The following is a 17374-nucleotide window of genomic DNA, read 5'->3' as shown; positions in this document are numbered from 1 at the left end:
TAGCGGCCTCATGTGGACAAAATACAGCTGTTGCATAGCAACTAGGTAATGTATCTATTTGTGGCTATGTAAGATAAATAATGGTAATATGACGCTGGTGAAGCAAAGTAAACTTTGTTTTAGTAGTGTTCATACACCTAAGTTACATGTATTTGTTTGTATGTGGCAGGTGAAAACTGACTGAATATGGCCACTGGTGAACAAGCAAGTTTTTACCCAATACCAAAGCGCCCACGGGTGGAGTGCATTATCCACTGTTCTGATGATACAGATAAGCTGGTTTCACTACAAAGTGTCGACTCATGGAGAACTCTGCTCAGGGCAGCTCAGATAAGAAATCATGCACCAGTTTTGAAACTGGCAAAAGACATTCCTGAGGGACAGATTCCAGCAATCTACTACCACAGAAAGTGTCGCAGTATCTTCACTATGAAGCAAATTCTTGATGGCCTCCTTGCAAAAGAAAAGAAAAGTTGTGTCTCTGCTGAAGAGAAACAATCTAAGAGAGTAGCTCGATATGCTCCAAGTACATCTAGGACTTATGATGCAGAGTGCATATTTTGTCAGAAAAACAGCAAATATTCCAAGAGACAGAATACGAGAGAAGTACTGGTGCAGTGTCGAGAACTGCGAGCTGATGCAAAGATCAGGAGTGCAGCCACAAAGAAAAGGGACAGCAGAATCCTTGCCATTGTGAGTAGAGACCTTGTAGCAGCTGAAGGGCACTACCACAGGTCATGCTATAGACTTTACACCAAAGAAGAGGTTTCCAAAGGAGAGGTTGCCAGCAATGAAGATGATGATGCTGCAGCCCAGTATGAAGCTGCTGTGAATAAGGCATACAATGAGCTGTTCCTCTTCATCAGGATGGAGCTTTTTGGCAATCCTCAAGTGATGACAATGACTGATCTCTCTTCTAGACTGGTGGCTTCAATGAACTCCCAAGGCATTGCCCAAGTCAAGGAATCAACCAAGAAGCACATAAGGCGAAACCTGGAGAGTGAGTTTGCTGGAGCCTTGCAGATATTCCCTGATGAGAAAGGAAAATTCCTCCTCTATCCCGATAACTTGTCCATGAGGGAACTTGCCAAAGAAAATCAGTCTCTCAAAAGGGAGCTGCAGACCCTGAAAAGTGTCAGTGCACAAGATGTTATAGCCAAAGCAGCCATCAAATTGAGAGCAGACATTAAAAGTCAAGATGTTCCTCAAACCTGGCCGCCTGAAGTCAAACCAGAAGCAGAATGTCCTACCATTCCAGAGTCGCTCATTATCTTCCTGTACTCTCTACTCACAGGCTCAAATGATCCTGATCATGCATCCCAGAGAGTGCATTGCCTTCTGCAGTCATTTGGCCATGACATAGTATATGCAGTGACATGTGGAAATACCAAGCCTTCCAAGCACATTGTTCTGCCATTCAGTGTCAAATCGTTGACAGGAAATGTAGAGTTGATAAACATCCTCAACCGACTTGGTCACAGTGTGTCCTATTCACAGATGGAAGAGATCAACACTGCCCTGTGTCTCCAGAAACTCTCATCATCAGGGAGTGGCATTGCCCTTCCAGCTAACATCCATCCTGGCATATTCACAACTTTAGCCTGGGACAATATCGACCGTCTTGAAGAAACTGTCAGTGGTGAGGGAACATCTCACAGAGTCAATGGGATTGCTGTGCAAGCAAAGCCAGTCAACCCACTTCCTGTCCAACCCATGCCCACTGTTCCCAAAACAAAGAAGAGAAGCATTGATGGACCCCCACCAATGTTACCAACTTACAATGCTGGACAACGGGTAGGGCCACCACAAAGCAAAAGGTCAGATGCCGATACTGCAGCCAATACTAAGCTTGCCAGAGAGAAAAACCTTCTTTGGGTCCTAGCACGCATGTCACAACAAGAAGAACAGTCAGTCAGCAGCTGGACAGGCTTCAACATCTTGACTCGAGGAGAGATGACGGTCATCCCCGACAATATAGGCTATCTGCCTACCATCAATGCTCCAGCGACACAAATGTCTACTGTCAACGAGGTGCTTAACCAGTCACTGAGCATCATGCAGTGCTTAGGCCTGAGGAAGATTGTCTGTGTCTTTGACCAAGCCCTGTATGCGAAGGCTGTCGAGATCACATGGAAACACCATGACAAGTTCCATGATATCATCGTTAGGCTTGGGGTATTCCACACCATCTGCACACTGCTGGCAATAATAGGAAAGCGTTTCCAAGATGCTGGACTCAAAGACCTCTGCTTTGAGTCTGGCATGATTGCAGAAGGCTCAATTGCTGGTGTTATGGATGGCCGCAAGTACAACAGGGCAGTGCGACTACACAAGCTCCTGTATGAGGCTCTCATGCGACTGACCTTGAATGGTTTCCTGTCCTGGTTGGAAGAAACTCACAGGAATGACATGGTTCACCTGAATGAGACACTGAAGACCATTGACAGCCTTGGGAAAGAAGTCTCACAACATGCTTTGAAGGAGGTCCTCGAGAACAGCTCTTGTACACGCATCATGGATCTATTTGAAGTCTACCGTTAGTTCCTTAGAGGTGGAAACGGCAGCCTCTCGAACTTCTGGATGTCCTATTTGGACATGGTTGAAATCTTTTTGGGGCTCATCCGAGCATCCAGAGAGGGAGACTGGATGCTACACTTGGCTAGCATTCGAGCAATGATCCCATGGTGCTTTGCTTATGACAGGATGAATTATGCACGCTACCTCCCCTACTACTACGCCCAGATGTCTGAGCTGCTCATCACACACCCAGATGTGTACACAGAATTCATGGAAGGAGGCTTCTCAGTCCAACTGGGCTCCACCAATCCCTTTGGCCGAATCCCTGTTGACCAAGCTATAGAAGAAACGGTGAACAGAGACACCCAAACAGCTGGAGGGACAAAGGGATTCAGCTTGAAGCCAGGAGCTGTGACCAAATATTATCTCACAGCTGAGTATAGAAGCATGTACCTCAGACAGCTGAGAGACCTGACAGGTCAAGGCAGGTGCAAATGGTCTCATCCAGATCTACAGAGTCCAAGGATCAAGAGAGATGAAGCAGATGTCCAGTCTCTCATGGACCTTATGGAGAATAACTGGCTCAATCCTATGTCCCCTGATGAGATTGATTTGGTTAGCCTCTCCACTGGCAACATGGCTCCACCTGATGTGACCATAGATCTCTTGAGAGCTCTTGAGAAAGGAGAAGAGGCCTACCAAGCATTCCAGCAAACAAGGTTAGATGCAGACCCACCACCTGTGAAATTCCACGACAGAATGACCGAGCAAAGTCTGAAAACATTCTCCAATGTCAGCACAAAACAAGCTCATGGAAAGAAAGCACAGGATGTGGTTCTGAAGGCAGATAGAAACCTTTTCAGTCACATGATCCTGGTGGCTGAAAGCAGGAAGGTGAATCTGAAGGATGTCCTTGCCTACCCATTGGGCCCACTACCATGGGCACTGGCAAATGCTGATGGGTCCTTACGAAAAACAAACAAGGCTGCACTTGCGAGAGAGCTTGAAAAGAATGTATCTCCTGCAGAAGACATCCCAATCCCATCTACTTCCATCATTGATGGGATGAGCCTGGTCCAAAAAATGAATGGCAACAACAAAACCTTTGCACAGGTGGCAGAGTCAGCCTTGACCCAGGTCCTCCATGAGGGAGCACAGAGTGGGAGGATTGATGTTGTTTTTGATGTCAATCACCAGACTTCGATCAAAGATGCTGAACGACTGAACCGGGGTGGAGACATCACTCTCCAGTACAAGAATCTTGCAGGGGGACACCACGTCCAGCAGTGGAGAAAATTTCTGTGCAGTTCCTCCAACAAGACCAGTCTCATCAAGTTTCTGGTGGAAGAGTGGAAACTCCCACGATACAGAGCTATGCTGCATGGCAAGGTGTTGTACATGACCTGTGAGGAAACCTGCTACAAGTTGACAGAAGATGGGTGTGAGGAAGCAGCAGAACTGCACTCCACACATGAAGAAGCTGACACCCGTCTGCTCCTGCATGCATTGCATGCAGCAAATGCGGGCTCAAAGTCAGTTATCATCACAGCTGAGGACACTGATGTCATGGTGCTTTGTCTTGGCTTCCAGAAGGACATCACCTGTCCCATCTACCAGAAGTGTGGGACTCAGAACCGCACACGGTTTGTCGACATCACCAAACTGGCAAGTTCACTTGGAGACAGCATCTGTGACAGCCTAATTGGCTTACATGCCTTCACAGGCTGCGACACTGTCAGTGCATTCGCTGGTCGAGGGAAGCTGAATGCCCTGAAGATAGTGAGAAAGCACACTTCCTGCCAAGAGACTTTTAGTCAACTGGGACAGACATGGAATGTGAGTGATGAGCTGTTCCAGAAAATTGAGCAGTTCACCTGTCGGATGTATGTTGCTAATAGCAGCACTGCTGAGGTGAACAAACTGCGTTACCAGCTCTTCTGCACCAAAAGGGGAGAGGTTGAGTCCAGCCAGCTGCCACCATGTAGAGACTGTCTCTTTATGCATGTTCAACGAGCCAACTATCAGGCAGCAATATGGAAGTGCTGTCTGCAGGCTAACCCTGTGGTGCCAAGCCCTACTGAGTATGGATGGACAGACGATGAAGGCAAGCTGGCCATTTACTGGATGCGCTCCCCACCTGCACCAGATGTGGTCTTGGAAATGCTAACATGCAAGTGTGTGCATTCATGCAAAATGCCAAGCTGCATGTGCCTGTCAAATGGACTTCCATGCACAGACATGTGCAGGTTACAGACCTGCAGTAACCAAAAACAGCAGGATGGTCCAGAACTGGACTTTGAACTTGGGGAGTCAGATGATGAGAGAAACGAGCAGTTTGATGAATGACAGTGTGATGATTCTGATGGTATTACTGTGGTAGTAGTCTATTGATGCACAGGATGTTGATTCTGGACTTGGTTACCCAGAGCTTGATAACAATAATGTAACCATATTCACATATACCCATTACCCTACCCATTACCATTACATATACCCACTAATGATATGGGATTACATGTATCATTGACTAAGTATATGTAAATGTCAATGTTGTTTAAAATATTAAAATAGTTCATTACCTCACTATGGTATTCCTTTTTATCATGTATTTTGATTGTGTATTTAAACAAATGTATAGAGACCAGTTTGTGACCTAACTGGCTTTGGTCTAGTTCTCATTTAAGGCTCACAATCACCTCACACAATGAAATAGTATGGGTATATTATACATTTTCTGAATCTTTACAGTCCTGTGAGTATTCCAGTTTTTGTGTTTTGTGTCCCTGATATTCCTAGATGCCACAGGGCTAAAAGAAAGTATATAGTTTAGGCGAAAATTGCAGAAAGATGTGTGTTATTGACGGGTTGAAGAGCTCAAGTGACCTCTATATTTGTGAGAAATATCCACAACAGGGCTTGAATGAAAGCTAAGAAGGTCCCCTTTAAAATGATACGAAAGACAATATTATAGAACATTGAAAAATGTCCTGACCATGAGGCTAAACCAGGATATGCACCAGCGTCTAAAATGCAATTTAGTTTAGCGGGTGGTTAACTTCATGAGCTGATAACTGTGATACAGCTGCCACTCAGGAATGGTTATCATACCAAAATATCATCTACAGACATGGATCCTTTCAAAAATTATAAGTTTTGCCACCTTGAGTGTACCGAAATATCGTCTGGCCCATGGACTATATGGCAAACAGAACCATTTTGCCAGGGTCTGTCGCTCTGCATCTGCAGCCGCCAGTCCAGCGCCACATTCACTTCGTCCCCCAGCACCAACTACCATTCATTCAGTGAGCTCCACCTCCCGGCAATTTAAGTGGTGTACAGTGGAATTAGATGGGGTGTGCCTGCCACTACGGCTGGATATTAGAGATTTGCAGTTGCTCCTAAATGTTGCTACTGTCTGGCGGCCCTTTCCACTCCGGCCACCCACTGCTGACGCTGGGATCTGTATGGCTATAGGCACTCTAAAATTGGCATGGTAGGCAAAATCATCTTCTCTGTGCACTATGGGACCAAGGCATTCCCGTCGTTCACCTTCCAAGTGCCCCGCCATGGAGCCAACCTCATGGGCATGGACTTGTTTTGTGACCTGGGTTTCTCTCTCCTGGACAACACCGGATCCACCATATTGACGATTAGCTCGCCTTGGCAGCAACGCTGGCCTTCTCTGTTCAATGCCTTGGGCTGCCTCACTGCCTACCAGCCCCTCCTCAACCCTGAGGTGCATCCCGTCATTCAGCCCCTGCACCACCTACCCCTCGTCCTGTGTGATGATGTAACTGCCGAATTGCAAATGCTCTTGGAGGCAGGCATAATTGAGTGGGTGGGTGCATCCCCTTGGATTTTGAACTTAGTGGTGGCAAGGAAAAAGTCAGAAGGCTTGTGCCCATGAGTCGACCTCAGGTCTGAACAAGGCTGTGATCCCAGACAAGTATTCACTGCCCACAGTGGAGGAACTGACTGCCAAATTCTATGGCTCCTCCGTGTTCTCCAAACTCGACCTTCACTAGGGCTACCTGCAGGTCCCACTGCACCGTAACAGCCGCAACCTTACAGCTTTTGTGTCCCATGTTGAGGTTTTTCACTACACCAGCATGCCTTTTGGCCTCAGCTCTGCCCCCAGCTGCTTCCAGAAAATCATGACCACCATCTTCGCTGGCATTCCAGGAGTGGTCATTTACCTGGACAACATACACTGCTCAAAAAAATAAAGGGAACACATAAGCAATGCAATGTAGCTCCAAGTCAATCACACTTTTGAGATATCAACCTGTCCAGTTAGGAAGCAACACTGATTTGTGAATCAATTTCACCTGTTGGTAAATTGTCTAATTTCCACCTGGTGGAAATTAGACAATTTGCAAGACAACCCCTATAAAAGGAATGGATTTGCAGGTGGTGGCCACAGACCATTTGCCTGTCCTCATCTTTTCTGGCCGATCTTTGGTTAGTTTTTCATTTTGCTAGTGCCCTCACCACTAGAGGTGGCATGAGGCGGTATCTGCAACCTACAGAAGTTGCTCAGGTAGTGCAGCTCATCCAGGATGGCACATCAATGCGTGCTGTGGCAAGAAGATTTGATATCTCCCAGCACAGTGTCCAGAGCATGGAGGAGGTACCAGGAGACAGGCCAGTACACCAGGAGACGTGGAGGGGGCCGCAGGAGGACAACAACCCCGCAGCAGGACCGCTAGCTGGTCCTTTGTGCAAGGAGGAACAGGAGGAGCACTGCCGGAGCCCTACAAAACGACCTTCAACAGGCCACTAATGTGCAGGTTTCTGCTCAAACAGTGAGAAACAGAATGCATGAGGATGGTATGAGGGCCCGACGTCCACAATTGGGGCCTGTGCTCACAGCCCAACACCGTGCAGCCCGATTGACCTTTGCCATAGAACATCTTGGTTGGCAGATTCGCCATTGGCGCCCTGTGCTCTTCACAGATGAGAGCAGGTTCACACTGAACACATGTGACAGACGTGAGAGAGTCTGGAGACGCTGTGGAGAACGTTCTGCTGCCTGCAACATCCTCCAGCATGACCGGTTTGGTGGTGGGTAAGTGATGGTCTGGGGAGGCATATCCTTGGAGGGCCGCACAGACCTCTACGTGCTAGCCAGAGGTACCATGACTGCCATTAGGTACCGGGATGAGATCCTCAGACCATATGCTGGTGCAGTGGGCCCTGGGTTCCTGCTCATGCATGACAATGCTCGTCCTCATGTGGCCAGAGTGTGTCAGCAGTTCCTGTATGTCGAGGGCATTGATGCTATGGACTGGCCTGCACGTTCCCCAGACCTGAATCCAATCGAGTACTTCTGGGACATCATGTCTCGTACCATCCGCCAACGCGAGGTCTCACCACAGACTGTCCAGGAGTTGACCGATGCCCTGATCCAGGTCTGGGAGGAGATCCCTCAGGAGACCATCCGTCGTCTCATCAGGAGCATGCCCAGACGTTGTAGGGAGTGCATACAGGCACGTGGAGGCCACACACACTACTGAGCCTCATTTTGAATCGTCTTGAAGAATTTCCACAGAAGTTGGATCAGCCTATGTTCTCATTTTCCACTTTGATTTTGAGTATGATTCTGAATCCAGACCTTAATGGGCTAATGATTTTGATTTCCATTGATCATCCTTAGGTTATTTTGCTCTAAACACATTCCTCTGTCTAATAAATAAAGATTTTCAGCTGAAATATTTCATTCATCGAGGTCTATATTGTGTTTTTAGGTGTTCCCTTTATTTTTTTGAGCAGTGTAGTAGTGCATGATACGACACTGGCCCTCCACGATGAATGCCTGACTAGGGTGCTCGATGTCCTTGCCAGCCACAACCTCACACTAAACGGGGAAAAGTGCATCTTCGCTGTGCCTGCTATCGAGTTTGTAGGGTTTCGCCTGACCGCTGATGGCCTCAGCCCACACCACTCTAATGTTGAGGCCATGCAGCATCTCCCTGAGCTGTCCTGCCCAGCCCAACTGGCATAATTCCTGGGGATGACAGCCTACTACCTGTGCTTCCTTCCCCAATACTCCACAACTACTGCCCCACTACGAGAGCTCCTGAAAAAGGACACAACCTCAACCTGGACTCGTGCGTGCTCTGCCACTGTTCGCCAACTCAAGGCACAGCTCACCTCACCGCCCGTGCTTGCACACTTGGACCCGGCAAGCCCCACAATCCTGACCTGGGATGCCTCCAATACAGTGGTCGGAGCTGTGCTGTCTCAACTCCAGTGTGGCACTGAACGCCCGGTGGCATTGGCCTCTCAGTCTCTCACCTCAGCTGAGCAAAAGTACTCAGTGGGGGAGCAGGAGGTGCTGGCCTGTGTCTGGGCATGTGAGCGGTGGCACATGTACGTGTATGGATGGCACTTTACACTGCGGACGGACCACCAGGCCCTCACGGCCCTGCTTGCTATGACTGGGTCGGGGCATAAACCACAAAGGATCCACCGCTGGTCGGAGAAGTTCCAGCAATACAACTTCACCACCCTGTTTACTCCCGGCAGAGGGAACGTGGTGGCAGACCTGCTCTCTCGAGCCACCCCCAACCCCACACTGGACCCAGGCCCAGACACAATGGAACCGGAGCTTATCCACATGCTCCACACCCCATTCCAGGCCACAGTCTCCCTTCAGGACCTCCAGTTTGGAACAGCGCAGAACGCCATGCTCCCCCAGCTCCGCATCTTCATCTGGGAGGGATGGCACTCAAAACTCCCAGAGCAGTTCACGCCTTACCATCGGGTCAGGGACAGTTTATCCTGCTGGAATGTCTGTGTGGCCCAGGTACTCTGCACGGTTGTCCCCAGCACCCTGAGAGTATGTGTCCTGTCTATGGCACATGAAGGTCACCTAGGCATTGTGAAGGTGAAGCAATGCTGCAAGGGCTTAGTGTGGTGGGCGGGTATTGACAGAGATATAGCAACTATGGTAAAAGACTGCACGACCTGCCTGGTCAGTGGGAAGACAGGGCCACCGCCACCTCTGCAGCCTTTGTGCAGTGGCCATCCACACCTTGGAAACGCATCCAGGTGGACATCTGTGAGGAGCTCCATGGTGTCCCACATCATCAGTGCTTCCTCATGGTAGTCTATGACCGCCATTCGAAGTGGCCGGAGGTGGTTGCCACAGGGTCTGTTACAGCTCGGGTGGTCACAGTCTTTCTTGCCTCTCTGTTCGCTCAGTGGGCCATCCCTGACACCGTCACTACAGTTTGTCTCAGCTGAATTTGCAACCTTTGTGGAGGACTGGGGAATTGACCACATCTGCACAGCCTTCTACCACCCTGAGGCTGAATTGGGGGGGGGGTTGAGAGGTTCAACCAGACACTGAAAAATGGTGTCAAAGCGCACCTGGTGGATGGTCTTCCCTTCTCTGCCACACTGCGCTGCATCCTGCTGCACTACTGGGCAACACCACACTCCACTACTGGCAGCCCCCCAGCCTTTAACATTTACCTTCTACTGTTTCTGTTTTTTTTTTTTAATGTTCCCACTCAAACTGTCAACATGTAGACATGAACACTGACTCTTGTCCCCCAAAGGACCAGAATAGGAAGACCAAATCATTTGTCAAAGTGTTGTGATGTTGTATGTTTGTTGGACCATTGTATTGTCAATTAAACAATCCTGCTTTCTGTCGTCTACCCTCACATTCATTCCATCCGCTGTCTCGCCTTCATCTTCTCTCCTGCAATCTTCTCTTCTCACATCCCATCCTGCTCTCTCAACCTCCTCCCTTGCTCTCTCTCCCGGTAGGCGTGCCGTCCCAGGTAGTGGCATCAGGTTTGCGTCCGGGTCCAGAGCGACTCCCCCAGGGGTTCAACGGTTGCATCCACAACGTCCGGGTTAATGGGGAGCCTCAAGACCTAGGCCACCGGGCGCCAGGGGGAGGAGGAAGCACATTGCGAGGAGTGGAGAGCAAGGTACATTGGTTGAAGTTTTCCGTCACCAAGACCAATTTCCGTAACTGAGGCATGAAAATGATCGGTCCTGAGATCAGTGCAGACCCAGTGAGAAATTATTGCAGGGGGGCAGAGACTTAATTTGCATAGGCCAACATAGCTAAGGTACATATGCTTATATGTAGTAACAATTAAGGAAAAAAAGTGTAGTTACTGTGACTTTACTGGCCACCCAACAAGTTCAAGCCAGTCAAAACAAATGTTTTGACCTCTTTGAGGCCATAAGTCGCAGGAGTCACAATGTAATTTCCAGCAAAACATTACTTCATGCCACTTGTTAGCATCAAGGCTAATGCTTTCAAATGGACACACACATTAGCATATAATCTTAAAATTTGCATCCAATCCATTCCACGAGAGGACCGCACAAGCAAGCTCCTTTACAGGTTAGGTGTTCAGTTAATGAATAGGATAACAAGGTTTACCCAAAGAAATGATTACTTGAAAAGCTTTTTGAATGATATTATTTTACCATCTTCATAAACTAGTATGCTTGTCTGCTTGTTTTATTTCAGCCCTTACAGCACCATTACCTCTTAATGCGTGAAAGGAGGTCTTAAAACACCAAAGTTTTCCGGGTCTGATGGGGAAGGGGTGGCACGCAGACCCCTAGGCATACTTGCCAACCCTCCCATTTATCCCTGTTGCCTTCTTACTTTCACTGTCCTCTTTATTAAGTTGTCATTCAAACGTTTAGATTATTTACACTCTCCAGGTCCTGGATAAAAAAAGGAAGGCAAGCAACACATAATATGAATACCTCAGTAGGGTAGATGCTTTTCCCCACAGGTACTTGTACCAAGGCCTAATTGTAGCATGGTGGGCACCTTATTACTGCCTATATGGGAAAGAGAAAAACAGAAAGGAAACAGTCATTATTATGTTCAACACAAACATGTAATTACTTTACAGTTAGTTGCCACTGGGAAGGGGGTATGAGAGCTGAATATGCTGATACACTGATCCTCCACTGTCTAGGCTGTGAAACACACATACAATAAAACCAACAGTCATAGAAACACACACACTGACACACACACCTGCACACACTGATAAAAATTGGGAAAAGAGCGTAAGGGGGCAGGCTATTATGCTTGCAATTATTTTTGTATGACTCCCCCCAGCAATTGTTAGTTCCTTGTTTTCTTGCTCCCAGTATTATGATGCCCTCTTGTTTTTCACAGCCTGAAGGCATCTTGCCAGGGTGTCACTCCTGCAGTGTGTGTGCCCAGGGGGCATGCAGGCAGGGAGGGGAGACGGGGGTGACATGTGAATGTCCTCCAGGACGCACCGGAGCCCTGTGTGACCAAAAATCATCACCTACTCCCTGCCAGTCCAGCAGGTATGTGAGTGCAGTTAATAGGAATATCCATATGTTTGTGGATTTTGAACACGAGGATACAAACACATTTACTTGTGCCCAGTGCAAAAGGCAAACACATGCATGGCACAAACATGCACACAGGTATATTGTAGACCAGCTGGTGTTTTATCAGTGTACAGAGTTGTACTCACACACACACGTTCAGGTAGCCAAGCATGCATACAGTCACTCACCCGCAAGTATACACACCAGGGCAGGCGATCACCAGTTCGGATCCCCGTGTTGCCTCCGGCTTGGTCGAGTGTCTCTGCGGACATGGTTGGCCGTGTCTGTGGGTGGGAAACCGAATGTGGGTATGTGTCCTGGTCGCAGCACTAGCACCTCCTCTGGTCGGTCGGGGCGCCTGTTCGGGGGGAGGGGAAATGGGGGAATAGAATGATCCTCTCGCGCGCTACGTCCCCTTGGTGAAACTTCTCACTGTCAGGTGAAAAGAAGCGGCTGGCGACTCCACATGTATTGGAGGAGGCATGTGGTAGTCTGCAGCCCTCCCTGGATCGGCAGAGGGGGTGGAGCAGTGACCAGGATGGCTCGGAAGAGTGGGGTGATTGGCTGGATGCAACTGGGGTGGAAAAGGGGGGGGGGGGAAGAATTCCACACAAAAAAAAGTATACACACCAGGGGATCAACGTGGCAGTGAGGAGCCCCAAAAAGGTACTCTTCTCATTGACCACCAGTCATATTGTTCTTGTTATAACATCTAAGCTAAATTAGCTTGTTTTTGATGACGGTTATAGGTCCTAAAATTCATTTATAATGGCTAAATTTGGTGCTGTGGGTTAATCATGTTTCCATAGCCTAGAAATAGGGTAAATAATTTTTTGAAAATTTAATTACAGGCCATGATTCCCAGCATCAGACAAAAATCCAATAGCAATTCGCTGACAGGAATAGTACCATGAGTTTCACCTTGAGAGAAACCAGGATGTGATTATGAGGATACTTACATTTTCACATGGGGATCAAAAGCTTCTATATCACTTTTGGAAGTTTTTTTTATACCAGATATTGAACTGTGCTTTAATGTCAATTTCAATGAAATCAATTTTTCACTTTACAAACCTATTAAACACAAGAGAAATTATATGTTCTGGGGTTTTTTTCTTAGTAACAAGATATACCAGAATAACAGATTGATAAATGTGATGTAACATGGGCTTTATTAATTTTCCTTGACCACATGCATTGAGGTATTGCCCCAGATCTTTCAAACTACTGACATAGTCATAGGCCAGTTACATGCTTCTATTTTAAAACTGCAGCAGGAAATTTTCTCAATGGCTCCTGCTCATGCAGTTTTTCCTATTCATAATCCTTCTTTGGGCTCAAAAAGGTCCTAACAAAGCAATTCAAAAAGTGTGACCCCTTGTCTTTCAAGTGATACTTCAGTGCAACAAAAGGTGCAGTTGGTGGTGGCTTCCAGCTTTTCTTACTATTCCCTGGCAAACAATCACAAGAATGTCTCCTCTTGGTGCATCTGTGATCTAGGAGGATAGATATAATAGTCATCAATGCACAGACACACACACAAACATAATGTACCCTTCTCCTCTGAACCTCCCTTTCTCCGTCTCTCTCTCTCTCTCTCTCTCTCTCTCTCTCTCTCTCTCTCTCTCTCTCTCTCTCTCTATCTCTTTAGATGTGTCCATGGTCTCTGTGTGCCTAAGGGACAGTCCTATAGCTGTCAGTGTGCAGAGGGCTACCAGGGCCAATACTGTGATCGGCGACAGGAGCCCCCGGCCTGTAGAGGAAAGCACTGCGGACATGGGGATTGTCGCATCTCTGAGGGAGGAGAACCAGTCTGCCACTGTCAGCCAGGCTACACCGGGCCTGCCTGTGATACTGGTAAGAGAGAGAGGAAGTTAAGATATGAAAAAAGACAATGCATGCCAAATTTCGTAACACAGAGATTTTTGGAAAACAACTAGTTATGGATGCATTGGAACTTTATAGCTCAACATTTCTGCCCAAATTCTCCATCTTTTGTTTAGACAAAGGTTTAAGGCTGTAACATTGGTCTATAAAATACCAAAGAAAGGATGAAAAGATAAGGTGCGAGAGGCAAACAGAGATTGTACTTCCATGTGCCCAAATGTATAATAAACACATCTCTCTGTATTGCCTCCTAGTAATCCACATTCTTCCAATAATTTTGCAGTCATTAATTCTTAACAAATTACTTGCTTTTTGATCAGCGTTTGACACATCAATCAGAAAAAGAAGGCAAAACAAAGCCGTGTTCACACAGTGCTGAATGTTGGAAGTCCTTGTCAGATAAAACTCAACCTACTCAAAGCCACAAGAAAACCTTGTACAGTGCACATACTACTACCATATGGCGGCTCTAACTCCTCATTCCTGTTCTCTCCCGATGTGCCAGAGCTGAACTGCCATGGGGAGGTGGTGAGGGAGCAGCTGAAGCGCCACCACCCCATGAGGACGTGCACCTCCACCAGCAAGATTCCTCGCGTGGAGTGCCAGCGCTCCTGCCAGGCCGCTGCAACCCCCAGCATCTGCTGCGGTGCCACCAAGAGCCGGCGAAGGAAGGTGGTCTTCCGCTGCACCGACGGCACCTCGTACTCTGAGGAAATAGAGACCACCCTGGAGTGCGGCTGCACCAAGTGCCCGTTGTAATGGCCACCATTTCCCTCGTTCATTTGTTTGTATTACGACACCCGCCATTTTGTGAGTTTTAAACATTGGTGACCACCACTGTTTTGAGGTTCCTTCTTGCCGATGAACGCCATTCTTCTCAACGTTCTCACATTTTTTTTACACGTTGATTTTGACCATCACCATGTTGCTGCCATGACAAACCGCAAACAAAATCCGAAAAAGGGACCTGTGTGTGTGTTTTTTAACAGAGAGAAAATATATTGTAAGATATAAGTAAGAAAAAACATAGAACTTATTTTTATTATGGGATTTTTTCTGAAAGATGATAAAAGGACTGATGACTCTGTTCAGTTTTTTTTTAATATGTTGATTATGTAATGTGTTACATATGGAAAGTTATTTTGTATCTCGTAAGAAGAAAAATACACAACAAAATAGATTAACATTCCTAAAAAGTATATGAATTTATATGTATAAATCTATATAAATACGTACCCTAACCCAATGAATTTTATATGTGCTAGGTGTATTTGCATGATGTTTATACTGTAGGAGTGTTGATGAGAGGGAGGCTGTGGACACTAAGCATGATGGGGTTTCTTTGCAAAATGGCTGCCACGTCATTTCAAAATGGCCACCAAGAAGGAACCAGTGCATCAAGCTCCCTAGATAGAAGAAAAAGGGAAATGGTGACAGTCTTTTTCAGCCTCATTTCTGGGGCTAGGAAAGGAACTGTATGTGCCTTGCTAACCTGTATAACATAATGGACATCATCCTCACACTCGAGATCTCTGAGAAAAAATATGGACTCTCCACAGACATGAATTAACAGTTTCTCCTAATAGGCCATAGGAAGCCTTTCACCCTTCGCCATTGCTTTTTCTTTAGTTTGCAGTTACACACCCTTATTGTTCGAAATGATTTTTAATTTGAAATTTTGAACCATTGTTACTAAGGATAACTTTAAGAGGTTAAGGGTATTTCCATTCAACTCTTGGTGATTGAAATCAAAAATGCTCAAGGAAAACTTTTCTGGATCTCATGCTGAATCACTGTTCTTTGGTCATCATAGTTAGAATTGGATTTCAAAATGATTACCAAATAGCTCATTTGCATTGATAATGGGTATTGGTCTTCAAATCAAAGTGCCTTGTTATCCTTCTTTTGAAATTCAATGTAGTTGAATGAAGAGATGAACAGCCGGTGCTTGCAGGGTCACTGTTTGGTAAGGTTGTGACAGAAATAAGGATTTCCTTAGTGCATAAGGCAGAATCACTTCAGTGGTAGCTGCTTTACCCTTTCTCATCATTCTGAGGTTAACATACTAACCAGAGAAAAAGCTATTCCTGCAAAACAAAGAAGTCAATTCCCATGGCAGTGCAAGCCATTACAGCCATCTGAAGCACTTCAAGGAAGATGACTGTGTTAAGTGATGAGGATCCTATCATAGCAATTCCTCTCTTCCATTTCTGTGGGTATGTCTCGGCAAACATTTTCAACAAAAAAAAAATCAGGGCAATTGTCTCAATTTCATATTGGTCCATGGTCATTTCTACATTCCAAGGGTGCAAATGCAAGAATATATATTTAAGCCGCCTCCATGCTTTCCTCTTTGCACAGGGTTGGGGTTTCTGCCACTGCCATTTTACAGTATATAAAGTTTATATGATACAGGATATACTCTACATGTCTTTATATAGCCTCATGTGGAATGTGAACTTACAAACACCTCAGTTCCTCACTGTGTGTTTCCCGCCCCCACTATTACTTTGTGACACATTCAGTCTTATCTACTAAGTGTATAGCTGTGGTCTAATTCAATGCATTTCCACAGGGTTGAACATAATGGGGGTGTGAAAACGACTGACTCTGATTCTCCCATTAAACGACCATATCTATCATTCCACCCAACCTCGCTTCACAGCACACTCCAGCTCTGCAACTGAGCAGATGATTGACGTTTTGAATTCAAACAGTGGTTTTGCAGGGTGGGGCGCTGTTCAGACAAGGTGACCTGGAAAAGTTAAAGATTTAAAAAGTTAGCACTTCAGTTTGATACTAATCAGGCTCCTCGTTACTGAATGTGTGCTTATCAGCTACGCCAGAGCAGCAGCTTCTATCTACAACAGCTGAATTAGTCGGATCCGGACCGGGGTACTGCAAACCCGTCTGCCCCAGAAAGCATTGCTGAATCTTTACAGTTCTTAACCGTCCATAGACGACTAACACTATTAAAGACATAGACAGAAAGACAATAATGTAACTACTGCTGTATTGTTGAAAAATAAACACATGTTGCTTTATTTACTACAGGTTGCCAGATATTGTCACACATGTAGTCAATATACAGTCATCCATTGTTGGTTTTGGTGGGTTTTCTTGGTTTGAGATGCTTATCAGTATTATCCTTCCGGGTTTACGAGTCTGAAAGGTCCCATTTCTTCTTTTCCTCTTACTTCATTCCTTCCCTCCCTTCTGCCAAGTGCCCACTTTTCTTTTCCTTCCTTCCCTCTTTTCATCATATTGCTGCCATTCTCTGCAGTAGTTATTTGTCCCCTGCCTCCTTTTCTACCTTCTGTGCCTTCTCCGCTCCGTTCTCATGTCTGTGCTTCTCTATTCTCTCCTTACTTCCTCTCTCTCTTCCATCTCGCCCTGCTCTATCTACCCCTTCTCTACCCATCTTTCATTTAGTTGCTTTCCTTTATTGCTTGCTGTCTCGTCTCCTCCACACTCGTTTCGTTCTCCTAGTCTCTCCGCGTACAAAGTGGATTTTTTCTTCTTCTATGAGACACTTCGGCAATCACATACGTCTCATCCATAAACCAATCAAAATAGCAAAAACGAAAATTAAAATCAGCCACAAGCGAACACAAAT

General features: G+C 46.4%; 1 protein-coding gene across 1 annotated transcript in view; it reads left to right on the top strand.

The window, feature by feature from the left end:
• Positions 1-16876, top strand: part of slit3 (slit homolog 3 (Drosophila)) — a 74987-nt gene extending 58111 nt beyond the window's left edge. Inside the window, exons 17-20 of the mRNA XM_056277538.1 lie at positions 10297-10463; positions 11687-11844; positions 13523-13728; positions 14264-16876. Coding sequence (XP_056133513.1) covers positions 10297-10463; positions 11687-11844; positions 13523-13728; positions 14264-14517 — 785 coding nt within the window. The 3' untranslated portion in view covers positions 14518-16876. The remainder of the gene's footprint in view (positions 1-10296; positions 10464-11686; positions 11845-13522; positions 13729-14263) is intronic.
• The last annotated feature ends 498 nt before the right edge of the window (positions 16877-17374 follow it).

Source organism: Lampris incognitus, chromosome 1 (assembly GCF_029633865.1).
Source record: "Lampris incognitus isolate fLamInc1 chromosome 1, fLamInc1.hap2, whole genome shotgun sequence".
In the NCBI taxonomy this organism is placed as follows: Eukaryota; Metazoa; Chordata; class Actinopteri; order Lampriformes; family Lampridae; genus Lampris; species Lampris incognitus.
The sequence above is the reverse complement of the archived record's forward strand: the minus strand, read 5'-3'. Positions and strand labels throughout refer to the sequence as shown.